This window comes from Budorcas taxicolor, chromosome 2 (genome assembly GCF_023091745.1).
Source record: "Budorcas taxicolor isolate Tak-1 chromosome 2, Takin1.1, whole genome shotgun sequence".
Lineage (NCBI taxonomy): Eukaryota > Metazoa > Chordata > Mammalia > Artiodactyla > Bovidae > Budorcas > Budorcas taxicolor.
Genome location: NC_068911.1, coordinates 41,663,660 through 41,681,507, shown reverse-complemented (window position 1 = coordinate 41,681,507; position 17,848 = coordinate 41,663,660). Strand labels below are relative to the sequence as shown.

Sequence of the window (17,848 nt, the reverse complement as noted above, 5' to 3'; positions counted from 1 at the left end):
GAAACGGCTGTGGGTTTACTATTTTCTAGTTTCAGCTGATCCCCCGTAGTGGCTGGGCCCACTGCTGCCCTCCAGCCCTGCTTCTCTCCTCCCAGCTCTCACCAGGATTGTAAAAATTTACTTGAGTCTGCTCATCCACAGGGGTGGGGTCAAGTCACCCATTTAACACATCAGTTTGTGTTTACGGAACCCAGCAAAGTGCGTGGTACACACAGGGCAGCGAACAACCCACTCTTGAATGAATGAGTGAATGAGTGAATGAATCAGTGAATCAGTGAATGAGTTAGTGAGTGAAGGAATGAGTGTGTGAATGAGTGAATGACAGAGGAGCACGTGAACAGACACTGATGGCAGGAAGGCACCAGCTTCTCTAGAACCAACGGCCCTGCCACCTGGCTCCTTCACACCCACTCTCAAAGCAAGAGGCTCCAGGTCCTCCCACACTGGTCACCCCTGCTGCCCAGAGGCCTTAGTCTGATGATGGAAAAGGGCAGAAGGGAAGAGGTGAGGGTCTCTGCAAGAACCACTGCTTCTGATGACACAAGGAGTGAAGCGAAGGAAGGTGGGGAGGTGGAGGGAGCCCCTGGGGGTGGAGGGGGCACCAGGGCTTCAGAAGGGGGAGGGCAAGCGGGGCAGCGCACGTAGGGACCCACCTTGCTGAGGAGGAGACTGATCTTGCTGCCACTGGCATTGCATCTGAGTGAGGTCAGGCCCCCCACACCCGGGACCAGCTCGGCCAGGCTCTTGCAGCCGCAGTGCACCTTGGCCTCTCTGCAGGGAAGGAGGTGGTCTCAGTGGCCCGGCTGGGACAGCAGGCGAGCCCTTCCCCTTGGGCCTGGAACCTGGGCCCAGCGGCTCTCACTTCAGGAACGAGAGACTCAGGAAATGGGCTAGGCTCAGAAGACAGGGCGAGTTCTCACTTTTACATTTTTTGGTGGAGATATAATTGACACACACATTATCTGAGTTTCAGGAGCACAGTGTAACAGTATGCTATTTGTGTGGCTGAGGTTTTACGGTTCTGTTTTTGTGAACAGGCAGGAGCACTATCTCATTCCCATCACAGATAGGAGCAGCTGATTACAGATGCCACGCCATCCCCACAGCACGGCCGTGGGCTCTGCTGCCCATGCTTTGTTACAGCCACGTGCTCTTCCACTGTGTGGACAAACTCAAATACATTACACTAGTCCCCTGTTTGAGTTTGATGCCTCCAGAAACAAAACTGGCTTGTAGAGGTAGCTCACCATGACTTTCTTTACTTTATTCACATTTCCTTACTTTCCCCCTAGTGTTCTCTTTCTGCCCTGGACCCCCATCCAGGCCTCACGTGACATCTAATCATCTTGTCTCCCTGGGGCCCTCTGGGCTGGGACAGAGCCTTGGGCTCCAGGCTCATCTCGTGCATTTCCTGCCTAGGCTCAGAATCCATTCCAGCATCAATCTCCGAGGAGCCCACTCCCTTTCCTGCAGGAGGACTTGGACCAAGATCTGGGTATGGGGTGTGCTTATGGTTCCTGGGGTGTTGCTGCTCCCAGACCCCGGTGGCGGACAGACCAGGCCACGTGCACCGACCGGTACCTGCACACGCACCTGCCTCCACACGAAGCCACACCCAGCTCCAGACTCAGGTCTCCACCTCGGATGCATTCGCTCAGGGGTCACTCATCCTCCTCCCCTGATGACTTGGAAACCACCCCTCAGTGAGAAGCCGGCTCCCTGCCAGTCCTCATCCTGACACTCAGCTGCTCACGACCAGCCTGGACGCCTCCCCGTGCCCGTGGGAACTGACTATCAGCAGAGTGCATGCTGCGTGCGGCCCCTCAGCCATTAGTCTCAGGGCCCTGCTCAGATCCAGGGTAACCCGGGCAGCTCCTGGGGCAGAGGGAGGCAGTTCCACATGCTCATAAATGGGGGTTGTCCTGCCTTGTCTGCCTTCCATCCTGGGCCTCCCTGAACTGACAGGTTGTTTTAATTTGCAGATACTAACGTTCACTGTGAGCTGTAAAGGTCTGTGGATTTCGGCAAACGTACTGTGTCACGTGTACCACACAGTGACGCTGCTCCCCACTTCATGCAGAGATTAAGACTTTAAACCAAGACATCAGGCATTTCCAACAGGAGAGTGCACATTACTGCTGGAATGAGAACATGAGCAGCCTGCTGCCCCCGTCTGTCTCCTGCCCATCGCGTCGTCTCCCAGTGCATTTAAAACACTTTCATTTGGACAAAAACTGTACCTTCGGGAAAGATCAAAGCTTTTAAAGTGAGCCAAGTCCGTCCCTACAGCCAGGAAAGTTCCACAGATGTCCAAGAAGCATGGGTTCCCCTCTGACTCGGAGAACGGCAGGAGCTGCTTCACGGTCCCCTAAGGAAAAAGGAGGCGACAGGGACCTCAGCGGGGGCTTCAGCCACAGGCCCCACCCCTTGCTTGAGTCTCACCCCACGCGGGAGGACAGGCCCTGTCATCGGGGAATCCCTGGTGCTTCCGGTCAGGGGGCAGGTACAGAGCAGCCAGGTCAACAAGCAGGTACACACATGACTCAGCGTGAGCACGTGCAGACAGGTGACAGGAGGGATGCTAAAAGAAAACCATCTAGGCGGCAGCATGTGGAATTCCATCCACTCGGGTGGATGCAGGAGATGCCGCCCACAAGGTCTTATGTTAATGCCCCAGTGAAGCTGACTGTGTGGCTAGTGGTCACCTCTGGGGGAGGCCGTGAGTGGAAGGGGTGGTGATCACGTCCCAGGTATGTCCATCTGTGAAAACTCATGAGCCGCACGCTGCTACTTTCCTGTGTGTCCATCACATGCTGGTAAATGCCTGAGAACAGGTCTTGTCTGGGGGGCAAGTTGAAGTGAGCCTGGGGGGAAGGGGCCACCCATTGGAGAGCTGCACTGGCCTTCCAGAGGAGGAGCCGGGTGGCAGGAAGGAAGGCGGGTCCTGAGGCGAGCAGTGAGCAGACACCACACTGGGCATCAGTGCAGGCCAAGGGAAGAGTCAGATTTTATTCTACATGAAGCTGGAAGACTCTGGAGGGTTCTGAACCACAGGTGACTTAAAATCATTTATGTTTTAAAATGCTGTTCTTACAACACATCCCAGTATTGTTATTTTGCAAAGAGTGACCAGAGTCGGGCCTGGGCAGAGCTTACGCTTTCGGGTGTCTAATGCATGGATTGACCCCTCTCCTTGGAGCTGAGATGGGTCCCCGGCTCAATCTGAAACAGGAGGGAAGGGGGCAGGGCACAACTTATGAAAGAATGCCAAAACCCAAGGACACAACATAAACCAATTAGAATCAAATAGGTCCATGGTGGCAGACTCCACTTCCCGTGGCTCAGACAGTAAAGAATCTGCCTCCAATTCGGGAGACCTGGGTTCGATCCATGGGTCAGGAAGATCCCCTGGAGAAGGGAATGGCAACCCACTCCAGTATTCTTGCCTGGAGAACTCCACGGACAGAGGAGCCTGGCAGCCTACAGTCCATAATGTTGCAAAGAGTCGGACATGACTGAGCGATTATCACTTTCACTTTCACTTTCAAAGTGGCAGACGAGTCAGCTTCCCCTAGACTTTGATCCTCAATCAGCAAGCTAAATGACCACCCAAAGGCACTATGACAGTTCCAAGACACCAAAAGTCAAAAGACCAAAGGGGGTGGTGGCCCAATTCCTGGAAATCTCCACCCCTTCCCCCAAATAGCTGGAATAACCCTCCCACTCATTAGCTTATGAATCACCCAGCCCATAAAAGCTAACCACACCATATTTCAAGGCCTCTGCACTTGCCCTCCGTGATGGCCCACACTGCCTGTGGAGGGTTTCTCTCCAAATAAAACCACTTCTTACCTATTACTTTGTCTCTCACTGAATTCTTTCTGTAATGAGATATCATGAACCTGAGCTTTATCAGATCCTGAAACTAGGTCTGTGACCTCAGTGGGAAGACTGTGGGTTTTGGCCGGTTTGAGTCCCAGCATGTGGGTTCAAGTCCCAGTCTGAGGTAAATGGTTTCACATCCAACCAATGCACAATGAGTGTCTGCTTGGCTCGGCACTGGGCTGGGAGCAGAGTGGCCAGGGGTGGGGTTTCCCACAGAACTTAGTGGGCTCCTTATACCAGGAACAGAGACTCAGGGAGTCTTTATGGAATTTATTACAATATTGCTTCTGTTTCTTTTTTTTTTTTTTGCCATGAAGCATATGGGAGCTTAGCTCCTTGACCAGGGTTCAAATACACACCCCCTGCATTGGAAGGCCAAGTTTTAACCACTGGACCAACAGGGAAGTCCCTGACATATATTCCTTTTGACAAAAATTTAAAAAGGTTAAACTCTGTCTATGGTCAGATGCTCCTAAGTTACCGCCATGATTTCCAGCTTGACTTTCACCCTTTCCCAGCATGCTGTTCTCTTTTCCCAGCATGCCTTTTGTCCCTTCCCAGAATGCCTTTTACCACTTTCCCAGCATGCATTTCACCCCTACCAGCAACCTTTTGCCCTTTGCCCAGTAAGCTTTTCACCCCTTCCCTGAAGGCCTTTCTGTTTTCTCCCAGTATGACTTTTGCTGCTTTCCCAGCAGGCCTTTTATTCTTTCCTCATAGGCCTGTCATAATATGCTTTTGGTTCTCTCCTGGCATGCCTTTCATTCTCTCCCAGTATGCCTTACGCCCCTTTCCCAGCATGCTTTTCACTCCTTTTCCAGTGTGCCTTTTGTTGCCTTCCCAGTGGACCTTTCATTCTCTTCCTATATGTCTTTCACTCCTTTCCCAATATGCCTTTCACTCTCTCCCAGTATGCCTCTCACTCATCTTCCTAGCATGCCGTTCAGTTCGCCCCTACCAGCAACATGTTGCCCTTTTCCCAGTCTACCTTTCGTTTTCTGCCAGCATGCCTTTCACCCCTTCCCAGCAAGCCTTTCGCTCTCTCCCCATATGCCTTTCACTCCTTTCCCAATATGCTTTTCGTTTTCTCCCAGTATGCCTCTTACTCCTTTCCCAATATCTCTTTCATTCTCTCCCCATGTGCCTTTCACCCCTTCTTGGCAGGCCTTTCCTTCTCTCCTGCATGCCTCCACCTTCCAGCTCTGGAGTTCATCCCTCTAATAACCCAGCTGCTCATCTGTTGTTAGCAGGGCTCCTCCCTACCTCAGCTTTATGTCCACACCTGATGCCCCTTCACCACTATCAGTGGTATGTAAGCCCCATCCCTCCAGCCTCCCCACCTCCCCTCTGATCTGAACCTGGCCAGGCATCTCTCGAGGCCCAGATCCCTCCCTGCAGTTCCCCCAGGAGGCTCATGGGACTGCGGCCACCTTCCCCACCTGTCAGGTCTCTATTCCAACATCTCTCCCTGCAATACTTTCCAACCCCCTCCATACTTTACTGTGCTCCTTACCATCTGACCCTCCTGCTGGAGACTAGAACTGTAGGGAAGCTCCTTCAGGAGTTACTGAATGGAGAAGGGGAGGTATAAGCCTGTGAGGTATAAGCACAGGACAGACCTTAGGAAAGAACTCAGAGCTGGACACAGTGGTCACACACCGAGAGCTAAACCAGCAGCACAGCTGTCCTCAACTGTGATGCAGAACACTGCTGAACGTGCAGGGTGAATGGTCTCCCCTGAAAGATACACCCAGTTCAGTTCAGTTCAGTCGCTCAGTCGTGTCCGACTCTTTGCGACCCCATGAATCGCAGCACACCAGGCCTCCCTGTCCATCACCAACTCCCGGAGTTCACTCAGACTCACGTCCATCGAGTCAGTGATGCCATCCAGCCATCTCCCACTTGGATGTAAACATGACCTTATTTGGAAGAAGGGTCTTTGAAGATATAACTAAGGCTCTCAAATAGAGACAACTCTAGATTAGGGTGGACCCTAAATTCAGGGACAAGCGTCCTTCTCAGACACAGGAAGAAGGCCATGTAAAGATGGAGGCAGAGACCTGGCTATAGGCTACGGAATGCAAGGAATGCCGGCAATGTCAGCAGCTGGAGGAGGCATGGGACAAACGCTCCCCCAGAGCCTCAGGAGCAGCCTTGCCCACACCTAGATTTTGGACTTCTAGCCTCCTGAATGGTGGTGAGGAAAATAAATTTCTATTGTTTTAAGCCATTCAGTTTGTGGTCATTGGTTATGGCTGGTTCAAGAAACTAATACTCCGTGTCAGCCCCAGGGATAAAGCAAGTGTGCGCAGGATGCGGGCAGGCAGAGGCTCCCCTACTGCACCCTCTGCAGAGGACAGAATGGTGTGCTAGAGGCTGGGGTCCTGGAGGTACGCATGGCTCCCACCCTCAGACACGTGCATGAAAAGGTCTAAAGATGTGGCCAAAACCGACGGCCCCTCAGTCCTCTAGGTGCACATTAAACAGCACACCTTCCTCCCATTTCGTAATCCCAAGCACTCAAGAACCAGCCAGGTAGTCCTTTTCACTGCAAAGGGCCACTGCCGTACCTCCTGATTTCTGGAGTCACAAGAGCTGTCGATGGAACAGCTATGTAAGAATCCATTTTTACAACCAGACACCCAGTGGGGGGATCTGATGAGGCTGGGTGAAGTCAATAAGCAGGCTCTGGCTTGATTTAGAGGTGGCATTTTAAACTCGGCTCTAGTTGTCTTTAATATCACAGGCCACTCACTGTAGAGCAGCCATTTACCTGCCAGGTTCGAACTTGGACTCTGTTCGGCTCCACCGTATAAACGTTTTCTTCATGCATGGCTAACACTGGAGACTCACACAGGAAGGACCCTAAAATGACAGACAGAGGTCATGACACCAGCAGCTAGTCTCGTCAGAGCTCCTTAGAGTTTCGGAAGCATTCTCACACTAAAACTAGAACTCTTTATAGAGTTGATTGATGAGAAAGACTGGAATCTAGCAGAAAACATCTACAACTAAGGTGATAAAAAAGAGCCTCAGACTATAAAGATGGGGAGAAAGGGCAGAGCTGTGGTATCATCAAGAATGTGCTCATGCGTGTTCCCTACTGTTCCTTGGCCCTACAACAGCCTTGTGAAAGCTGTGTTTCCTTCTTCTTGGAAAGTGAGGCTCCAAGATACAGGGACTCCCAAGGGCCACGGCTGCCAGTGACGGCCTGATGGGGCACCCAGCGCCAGGCACCCACCCTCACCACTCACTGATGGCCTCGCCTCCTCCCTCCCGGCGAGCAGCTGGTGCTTCCCACAGCACAGCCTCTGCGACAGCACCACTGTCCAAGCTGCAGCTCATCATACATGGGACTCTGGAGGCCACGAGCTCCAGCCCAGGCACGAGAACGGGTGTGGGGTCTCCCAGTGGCCCAGGACCTGCCCTCTGCCAGCCCCTCAGAAACCAGCACCCCCACCTGCATCAGACGCAAGACCTGGGGGCTGAAAAGACTCCCACCTGCACTGCGTAACGTGGCTCCGGAAGGCTCAAAGATCACCACCTGTTTTCCATTCCAGACGGCAACAGCATCCTATGAAGAGTCACGGAAGTGAAAAAGCAATCAGTCATCCGGGCCTCACCGTCCCCAGTGACCCTAACAACTGGCCAGGGCTTCTGTCTACATCAATGACCTGCCCCCCACCCACAGATCACCCTGGCAGTGACCTTGGTGGCAAACACTCCGGTGACGTGCATGTCTGTGCGCAGGCTGTGGGTCACCCCCGTGGACAGGAAGGACACGCTGAGGAGGCTCGGGGAGACCTGCACGGCAGCCACCTGCTGGTGGAAGTGGGATGACATGGCCTGCTCGTGGAGGATGAGCACGGAGCTGATGCTGTTCACAGCCAGGAGGCTCTTCCTGGAGCCCCACTTGGTTGTATGAAGAGACACCACCGAGGCGTGAACAGAAAGGAGATGTGCAGTCAGGGCAATGTCACAGGTATGAAGATTCACAAACAGTTTCCAAGCACTGCTTCTTCTCATTATTTAAAGTCAAGTGAAAGTGAAAGCTGCTCAGTCGTGTCCAACTCTTTGCAACCCCATGGACTATACAGTCCATGGCATTCTCTAGGCCAGAATACTGGAGTGGGTAGCCTTTCCCTTCAGCAGATATTCCCAACCCAGGAATCGAAACAGGGTCTCCTGCTTTGCAGGCAGATTCTTTACCAACTGAGCTATCAGGGATGCCCTCTTGTTTAAAAACATGACTTAAAAAATTTGTAAGTGTAAAATGTGTAATTTACAGAAAAGCTTAAAAATACTGGATCTCAACACCCATAGTTGAGATCCAGCATGTAAACTTATGTGCTGGTTCTAGTTTGTGTCTGTTCTGACTGGCTGAGCATCTTCTAGAGCTTGGTTTACCGATGCAAACTTAGGGGCATCTGTGTTTTATAAACGGAAAGCGAGTTTACACCCTATCAGTGAACTACCTGGCTTCCCAGGTAGCTCAGTGGTAAAGAATCTGCCTGCCAAAGCAGGAGATGCAGGAGACACAGGTTCAATCCCTGGGTTAGGAAGATCCTCTGGAGTAGGAAATGGCAAGCCACTCCAGTATCATTGCCTGGAGAACCCCCATGGACAGAGGAGCCTGGTGGGCCATAGTCCATGGGTTGCAAAGAGTCAGATACGACTGAGTGACTAACCCTGGAGGATCTAAAAGAAATTCCTAGAACTGCTCTAAACTGAAAGTGAAGTCGCTCAGTCATGTCCGACTCTTTGTGACCCCATGGACTGTAGCCTACCAGGCTCCTCCGTCCATGGGATTTTCCAGCCAAGAATACTGGGGTGGGTTGCCATTTCCTTCTCCAAAATTGCTCTAAGATATCCCTAAACTATTTACCATGTAAGTTTCATTTCCTGATTAGATTATTTAAACTTCATCTTAAAAAGTTCAGGGAGTTCCCCAAGGGTCCAGTGGGTAGGACACTGTCCTCCCCTAGTCGGGGAGCTAAGATGCCGTGTGCTGCACGCCTGTATCACACAGAGCAGAGCTGAGAGGCCAGGCCCAGGACGGCAGGTGAGGAGCCCCGAGAACACAACAGGCGTAACTGGTGAGAACTGTGAGAACACAACTGCCCATTTCTCTCGGAATCGGGCACAGAGCTAAATGGAGAAAAGAGGACTGAAGACAATCTACAGAGTTTAGAGAGAAGAGCAGAGTCTGTGGCAGAGGAGCCTGGCGGGCAGGTTTGGCCAAAAGGCCCAGGGAGGGGCGGCCGCCAGCGTCTGTCACCGCTTAGCTCCCCACACAGGCCAGCTCCAGGTGGGTGTGGGGGGAGGCTCTGCCTTGGGGGTGGAGCCTGACCACACGGACCAGGCCTTTGCCCCAGCTTGCTTCTCGCGGGGAGGCAGTCCCAGACCAGAGGCTCTGGTGCCCAAAGCCGCTGTCCCCACGGGCAGGCTCTGGAGTGGCAAGTTCCCAACACAAGCAGCTCTATCTAAAACAGAGCATAGGCGAGAGAGCAGTGCCCAGAGAGCGGTGGAGGTCTGGAGCATCAGGAGGCGGCTGGGGCAGGTGGTCCCCACGGCCCAGCGGTAAGCACTCGGCCCTCTCACTGCCAGGGCCGGGCTTCAACCCCTGGTTGGGGAGATCTCACAAGCCGAGGTGCACGGCCAAAAAAACATAAGTGAAAAAACAAAACAGATGATGGTAGAGATAAAAGAATGGGTAAATAGGTAAAATAGATAAATATAGACTACCACGGACCCACAACCGCTTATATGACTTCTGACCCAACAGGCCTTTATAAATATTTCATTGTTGCTATTTTTTAATCTTAAGTTGAACAACTGACAAAAATAAGTTCAGAGCAAATTACTGCCTCCACTTGTGCAAAAAGCAAGGGCCCCCAGCACCCCATCGGGTGTACCTTTATCTGTGTGATGTTTCCTTCCAGCTCAGTGGGAGTCTGAAGGGTCCACTTGTCTTTGCCCTCCGCCCCGCGGCTGTTTGGGAGGCCTTGCGCTTTTCTCCACATGGCCACTCGCCCCTTGTCGGTACCAGCTGCCAGGAGACCTACAGGTAAAAAGAGAGCTCACCTCAGCTGAGCCGGAAAAGGGTAAAATGGCAGCAGGCGCCCTCCTCTGACCACCCTCTCAGACGCATCAGCCCGCCCAGTAACTCTACAGCCACTTACCCAGCTGATCCCCTTTGTAGAAGCTCACTGCGTGGCGGCAGTATGTGTACACATGCGTGAGGCGTGAGGCGTGTGTGTGTGTGTGTGTGTGTGTGTGTGTGTGAGGCGTGAGGCGTCTGTGTGTGTGTGGAGCCACACAGGACTTGGCACTAGGTGGGCACAGAGGTGCTGCTCCCACGCATCTCCTATTCCACTGGGTATGCGTGCATGGGTGCACACGTGTGTGTACACATACACATATCCATGCACATATATATTAATACACACACACATATAATGTTCCTCACGCTGACTCTCTACCGAGGGTTCAGGAGGAACAGACACCCATTCCTGCAGCCGATGGTCACATTCCTGACCATCTCCTGGGCCACCATATGGGACAAACACAGCACGCGCCTCTCTCTTGCTCTGAGCTGACCATCCTCAAGTGGCTGGTTCCGAGAACAGCCCCTGACGCCAGAAGTCTCACCTTTAACTTTACAGTAAGAAACGCAATTTATATTCTCTCCTTTTTCAAAACCAAACTTCTCCTCTGGACTCAGGATGTAGTTCTCCCCTCGTTCTAAATCCCAGAATCTACAAGGCAAGCAGGAAAGCCCGTGAGGGGCCTGCGTTAGTGTGTTTCCCTCAGCTCCGAAGGTCTTGTTCAACTCGCAGATTAAACTTGAAAAATCAGGAAAAAGACACAGCCCTTTGGACTCTGCAAAATAAAGTTTCTCATCATCACGTTGTCCGTTAGGTCTTGCTCATGACCAGCGGGAGACACTGCCAGTGCAGAGGGGCCCTGTGGGACACCAGGTCAGGAGGAGAGCACGGGAGCTCCGAAAACCTGAGCCCGGGAGACCCCTACGTCACGTGGACTCGAAGCAATGGACCAAGAGGCCGCGACATGGGTTTCCACATACACGGGGAAGGGTCAGAAAGGCAGGGGACGGCAGGACTCCGCGGGGCGGGCCTTGGGGCCTGACTGTCCTGCTCGTCCACCTCGGGGCTGGTTACAGACACGTCCAGCTGGTGACAACTGGCCATCATTCGTGGGCTGGTCTCTGTGTACATCAGGCTCTGGTATGGAGCCGACTCATGAGAGCGCTGGGAACAGACTTCTCCCTCCAACCCTGCAGGGTCGGCTCTCACCTGAGCGCCGTCTCCCCGATGGCGGTCACGAGCAGGCTGCCATCGATCAGCGCAATGTCTGCCCGGTGGCCCGTCTTCCCGCTCAGCTTCACCTGCACAACAACAGCCACCTGAGAGGAGGGTGTCGCCCGTGTGGAGGCTGTGTCGCTGGCGAGGGGCTGGACTCTGTTGGCAGCGACTCGGCGGAGAGTGCCCACACAGAGGAAGCGTGGGCGGCCCCAGCTTTTCAGGCCAGAGCAGTTAATGGAGCCCCTCACGGGGGAGGCGCCCTCACACCCACGTGAGGAGCCAGCGAGGGGCTGAGGGGGGATTTGAACCCAGGTCCACGGACTCAGTGACCACATTTCAGCTGCTGTGCAGACAGAAGTGCACGAGGGCCCCAAACACACTGACTTTCTGCATCTACCAGACCACCTCCAGGGAGGTTCGGGGTCCCTGAGAACCTGGAATCTGCCGGTGGAACTGAGAAACCACAGGAGGGCAGCAAGCGGTCCTCAGGGAGTGGTGCGTGCTGCCTGACCACAACCCAGGCTCTGGGCATTCTCCTGCGAGCGAGCCCCCAGGTCAGGGGCGAGGTGCCCACAGGGATGGTGGGGCGTCCACAGTTGCGACCGTCACACATGTGGACCAGCTGTGGTGGGAACACTGGTGACAACCCCCAAGGTCTGCACGTGGCCAGGCGTCCCCACCACATGCCCCTGCCTCCCGAGGCTTGGGCAGCCCCTTCCCCTGACGTCTCCCCAACCTGTGACTGCAATGGTCCAGGACAAATAAGGCACCAAAGCTCTGGTGACCCTGCAACATGGACTCCTCAACCAAGACGAAGTGAGGGTGAGGCAGGCCAGAGGACGGCCCTGGGGTGGCCCCTCGCACCTTCATCACCTCCTCGGCCGTGCCCTCGGGCGTCACCGTGAACAGGCAGAGCAGCAGGCTGTCCGTCACCGCCACCAGCGCCCCCCTCTGCTCCAGGTAGAACAGCGTCTGGATGGAGCTGTCTGTGGATGCCACCTGGGCCGTCCTGCCTTTCTCATCCACGTGGTGCACGCTCCCTGTGAAAGAGCCTTGGGTCCACGAAAGCTGGACGCTCCCGCGGCCATTCTATCTGCTTAGGGACACTTTCAACATAAGCATCTTCATCACAATCATTTACAAATAGGCCATTTTAAAAACCACTGGCAGACTTGCCCGTAGGTCCAGTGGCTAAGTCTCCATTCTCCCAAAGCAGGGGCCCTGGGTTCAATAGCTGGTCAGGGAACTAGATCCCACACGCTACAACTAAAGACCCAAGGCAATAAAATAAAATAAAATAATTAAAAAACAAAACAACACCGGCCCGTAACCGCTACACCTATTGACTCGTGCGTTAGTCCAGCCTGGACTCCTGCCCCTGCTGTCCCCTCCACCACCATCCAGCGCTCAGTGACCGCCCTCCTGGTACGCAGCCTCCATGCTCCGGTCATGTCTGTTGTCCAGAGCCTGAACCACGACCTTCCCTGGGGCCTCGACCCAGGCCCTCTGCCCCAGGTCCCGGGTACCACAGCCTGCCCCCTCTTCCCCTCCCCAGACACCTCCCAGTCTGGATCCCTCGCCTTGGCCCCTAGCTGCCTCCCGGTTCTGATTTCGGGTGAGCTCTCAGGTGGGTTTATTCTGCTGCTCTCAGGAGCCCCTCACCCTCAGGCCCCGCCCCCATCTCACTCCCAGAAACGAGCACCTGCTCCACAGACACATGCGGCGGGCTGGGTGTACACATTCACGCGAGCTCTGCCCGCGGGGCACAGGAGGCGGGGACTACTGTGTCCGCAGGGCCGTGCCTGGGAGCTGAGGCATAGGGACGGTGGTGCCCGGCAACACAGAGCCTGGCCCGTAGTGCCCAGCACCAGCACTGCCCTCCGCCCTCAGGGCAGCGCCCCAGTCCCTCCAGGTGCCCTCCTGCGGCTCCGCCCCTCACCCTGACATGCCAGTGTCTCTAAGACGACCAGCACCCGGCCCCTACCCGCGGTCACCCGTCACGGTCAAGCTGCCTGGCCATGCGCGTCCCAGACCCCATCACCCCATGCAGCCCCACCTCCTGGGCCCCTTTCCCGCAGCGGATGCGACCCATGAATGTCCCCAGAGGATGAGACCCTCACGCTGCGTCTGCCACTGCCACCTGCCTCCCGGCGCACCAAGGAGGAGCCGTGTTGCAGCCGACACCATGGCCCAGCCCCCAGGGCTGCCACCGGGGGCCGCGGCTGGCAGAGCCCATCCAGCAGGCCCGGTCACGGGCCCAGAGCCGAATCTGGACGTGGGCATGGAGACCATGCGGGAGCCCCACAGCGACTCATCTGGGCCTGTGCACCAGAGAGCTTCTTCCTGAAAAACCTTCCAACACAAATAAAAGCTGTTTGTCTCCATCGGGGCCAAGGAAAGCCACCCTTTGGGCCCAGGATAACCCCGGCATGGGCGGCCCGAGGTGTCCGTCCGGGAGGGGTGCATGGCCTGCGGCTTTACACAGACACTCCGTCTGCTCGTTGGTGACCGCCAGACACCCTGAGATACTGCGGTGTCCCCGACCCCAGCGTGCATCTCACCGTCTGTCAGGCTGACGAAGAACGAGAGGCCCTCCTGAGACCCCATCTTCAGGATGCTCCCGAAGCCGCTCTTCTTCCAGTTAAACATGTCCAGGGCCTTCTCGTCCCCGCTCACTGCCGCCCTGGCCAGCTGAACCAGGTCCCTGAAAGCAGATGGGACGGGGAGCTCCCTGTGGCCCCTGGGGTGCAGGCGGGGTGACCACAGATGAGAACCCCACCGCCCCACCTCCCATGCAGTACTCACTCGCCGGGCGGGGGCAGCAGGAAGATGCAGTGGGTGAGGGGCTGCCCATACTCGTGGCGCAGCAGCGGCATCCCCTGCACACGGCCCCGCTGGTCCAGCCTCCACAGGAGCAGGACGCCGAGCTGCAAACCCAAGGTCACATCCTCAGCGCGCGGAGGTGACACCACGCCCCGGAGTGTGGGCTCACTCCCTTTCCAATTTCAAAACTACAGCAGGCACTGTGAAAAATCCAGCAATCCACGGGCTCCAAGAGGAGCCAGAAGCTTCTTTGTGCCCTCTCCTGCCTTCAGTCCCTGGAGATCACAAGCGTCAAGTGTTCAGTTTCAAAAAACAAACCTCTGCTTTGAGGACAGACTCGGATTCAAGGGAAGGTGGCAAAGGCCACCAGCCACGCCCCGGCTGCTCTCGTCACTGGGAACGCGCCACTAACTCCAGCTGGGGCTTCACGCCGTCTCCTCAGCACCTCCAGAACCGTGTCCTCACACACGTGGTGGCCGCACCTCCTTGGGCTCCTGCTTCAGAGGCCTGCCCGGTGTGAGGAGGACCGGCCCAGGGTTCCAGAATGTGACCCCCGGTGGGATGTGTCTGATGCTTTTCTTCTTGTTGACAGGGTGGCAGGTTTGAGAGGGACACTAGAGGGAAAGTGCTGTTGCTGGCATCTCGGATCCGGGTTGTGCCCTTGATGTGACCTCCCTCACTGGGCGCCCCTCCTGCTGCCATCCTGTCCAGCTTTGAAGGAATTCTCTGGGTGCGGCCCACACGTAGGAGGGGAGCGACGTCTCCCCTCTGGGTCATCTGGAGATGTGCCCCGTCTCTCCAGCATTTACTGGTTTGTTAAGTCATCGATTTTCATCATCTGGACCTGTGGATGTCTAGTTTCCGCTCATGGTTATAGCTCAGTATTGCTTTGTGTAGACACTCCAGCTCCGGCTGTTGGGCACTCTTCTCTCGGCCTCCACTGTCCCTTTCACACGGCCGTCGCTACGGGTGTATGAGGCCCTCCTCGCGTCCTGGCTGACAAATCCTCTGGGCTCACGGTCCTGCCCCAGTCTAGGACCAGCTGCTTCTCCAAGGAGCCCTAGTTCCTTTTATTGGAAGAAACCAACCAAGGTCTGGATGCCAGGTGTACTGTACATTCAATATCAATGTCTCAGATTGACGGTTCAGACAAGTGCTAGAAAAGTTCAAGGTGGGAGAGACTATTTGGCCTGGGAGCAATAGTCCATGAGGGCGTCTGGCTGTGGATGAGCCTGGCTGTGCGAAACGGTACCGTTTCCATCACAGTGGGGCAGCTGCGCTTTGCAGCCCAAGCTGTCCTGAAGGCACATTTCCCGCTCCAGGTCAGCGGGCATTTTAGCAGACAGTGACGTCATCTCTCTCTTCATTCAAGTCGCTTTCATTCCAATATCCCCAAAACTGGATAACATCACTTAATTGTACATGAAAAGAAGATTTTCAAATAAGTGGGCCTTACAAAGCAACCTATACAGTGGATCTCTAAGAAAAGCATGTTAAGAGTGGACATAGTATGTAACCTGATTGTACGTATAATCTAAATCATGTATTATTAGGCTGATCCTCCTACTTCTGGCTGTGCTGGGTCTCAGCTGCTGAGTGCAGACTGTCTCTAGTTGCGGCGAGGGGGGCTGCTCTCTAGTTGCAGTGGGGGGCTTCTTCTTGCGGTCACTTCTCTTACCGCAGAGCACAGGCTCTAGGGCCCGGGGGCTTCAGGAGCTACAGCCCCTGGGATCGAGAGCACAGGCTCAGTGGTCGTGGCGGACGGGCTTCGCCGCCCCACACGTGCAACATCTTCCCAGACTAGGGATCGAACCCATGTTCCCTGCATTGCAAGGCGGATTCTTTGCCGTTGGACCACCAGGGAAGGCCAAACAGATTCTTCTTGACTTTGCCAGCTTTATAAAGACAAGAACAAAAGCACTCTTGGTTCTTTGTGTTTAGAAATTACTTTTAAAATGCCCTGCGAGTGCAGCCGGGCAGCACTTTTTTCGTTTCTGGTGGCGCTGTGTGGGTCGTGGGATCCTAGCTTCCGACCAGGGATGGAACCCAGGACCTGGCAGGGAGAGTGCTGAGCCCTGACCACTGGACCGCCGGGGAATTCCTGCCCAGCACTTAGTTTTTCACACAGTAGTGACTGTTTTACCAGCACACGCGAGCATCTAGCAGACGACCCCTTGGGCTCCTGAGCGACCATGCACACTCTGCACGTCCAGGCCCCGACAGCCACTCCGGGGACGCGTCTGGAGCCTGGGCCCTGGAGTGGTGGGTTTGGCTCAGAGGCCTGCGGACCCCTATTTGGACACGAGGACAGATACACCACAGCAGGTGTGGAGGAGGTCACGGGAGGTCCTCTCGTGTCTCCAGGAACCAGGCAGACACAACTGCCAAGCGGAAGACAGCACAGCAGATGCCCCTGGGCCTCCCACCACTCCTGGGGGCCACTCTCTGGGTGCAGAGCAGCTGCCATTCACCCCAGTAGCTACACTCAGATCTCCTTCTCGGCTCCCACCCCTGGAGACGTGGGACACTCCGAGGCTCACAGACTGTGCTTTCTTGCTGCATCTGGTGAGTCTCAGGGTGACCAAACCAGGCCGCTGGTGGAAGAGTGGAGAAGACCCTCAGCCAAGCCTGAGGAGCTGGTGTCTCAGGGGTCACTGGTCTCAGCATGTCTGTTCATTTGTTAGTATGTCTCTTCCTGTTGGAGTCCAGTATTAAACTGGGACACAATTGCAGATTTTCTGAGAGAAGGACCAGGTGTTTTTGTCCTGAAATCCTCTGACGCCAGAACTCGGTCAGCGGTGACCTGGGCTCCGGGTCATGCTTAAGTCATCCGCTACATCAGTTGTTTCTCCTTTCTTCAAGATGCGAATGGTGATGTTCAAGGACCCTGACTCTTTTTATCCCCATGGGGGAAGGGGTAGGAGCCCACAGGAGAAGGAGCCTGGGGTGGGGCAACGGCACCAGGTGTGAATTGAACAGAAAAACAAGAAACGTCTGGAAAAAAAGAACAGGTAGAACAAGGAAGAAGTGGAATGAGCAGAAATTAAGTGTAAATGGCTTTCTAGGTAACGTTCACCCTCAGGAGGAAGAGAAACCCACGCAAAGGAACACAACTGAGGCAGCACTTCTCCCACAAGATCCTAAGCTTGGTCACGACACACGCGTGGGTTGGTGTGAGCTAGTCAAGCCCCACGGAGGAAGCTCTGGGCACACCGATCAAACCACAAGGGTACGCCCTGGGTCCCACCTCCCTCCAGGACTTTTTCTAAAAGTTCGCACGTGCGAAAGGACAAGAGCATGAGGCCAGCTGTCATGTCACCGTCCAGCAAAGAACTGAAGACTGCTATTCCACAGAGGTTGCGAAGGCAAACGATAACAGGTTCGTGGCACAAAGGGCAGGTCTAAAGAGCGTGAGGAGGCTTGCTGTGCGCTGCCGTGGAGAGTGGAAGGCACGGCTTCCGCTGGAAAGCCTGAGACGCAACAGTGTGTGCCGGGTGCTGCCGCTCACGTGACAAGGATCCAGGAAAGCAGGGTGGGGACGGTGTCCCGTGTGAAGACACTCACAGTGCTCAGGAGACAGCCACACGGACCTGAACCAAGGGCCTTGCTACACAGTTACGAGCTGGACCCCTCAAAATGGCGATGTCAGGAAAGACCAAACGAAAGAGAGAGAGAGACGAAAGAAGAGAGCAGGGACCAGTTACGGCGGAAGGAGACAAAAGAGGAATGATGGCAGAGGCAGAGCGCGCTGGGCGGCCCCGGGTGAGGACGGGCTACCAGGACGGCAGGGAGAGCCGCCACACCGGCTGCGGTGG

At 55.1% G+C, this 17,848-nt stretch overlaps 1 protein-coding gene across 1 annotated transcript in view; it reads right to left on the bottom strand.

The window, feature by feature from the left end:
• IFT140 (intraflagellar transport 140) overlaps positions 1-17,848 on the bottom strand; it is a 50,451-nt gene that overhangs the window by 29,486 nt on the left and 3,117 nt on the right. Inside the window, exons 3-13 of the mRNA XM_052636384.1 lie at positions 14,016-14,137; positions 13,772-13,914; positions 12,075-12,250; positions 11,202-11,293; positions 10,537-10,643; positions 9,801-9,946; positions 7,594-7,797; positions 7,387-7,459; positions 6,659-6,750; positions 2,241-2,368; positions 654-771 (exon numbers count right to left, since the gene is read on the bottom strand). Coding sequence (XP_052492344.1) covers positions 654-771; positions 2,241-2,368; positions 6,659-6,750; positions 7,387-7,459; positions 7,594-7,797; positions 9,801-9,946; positions 10,537-10,643; positions 11,202-11,293; positions 12,075-12,250; positions 13,772-13,914; positions 14,016-14,137 — 1,401 coding nt within the window. The remainder of the gene's footprint in view (positions 1-653; positions 772-2,240; positions 2,369-6,658; positions 6,751-7,386; positions 7,460-7,593; positions 7,798-9,800; positions 9,947-10,536; positions 10,644-11,201; positions 11,294-12,074; positions 12,251-13,771; positions 13,915-14,015; positions 14,138-17,848) is intronic.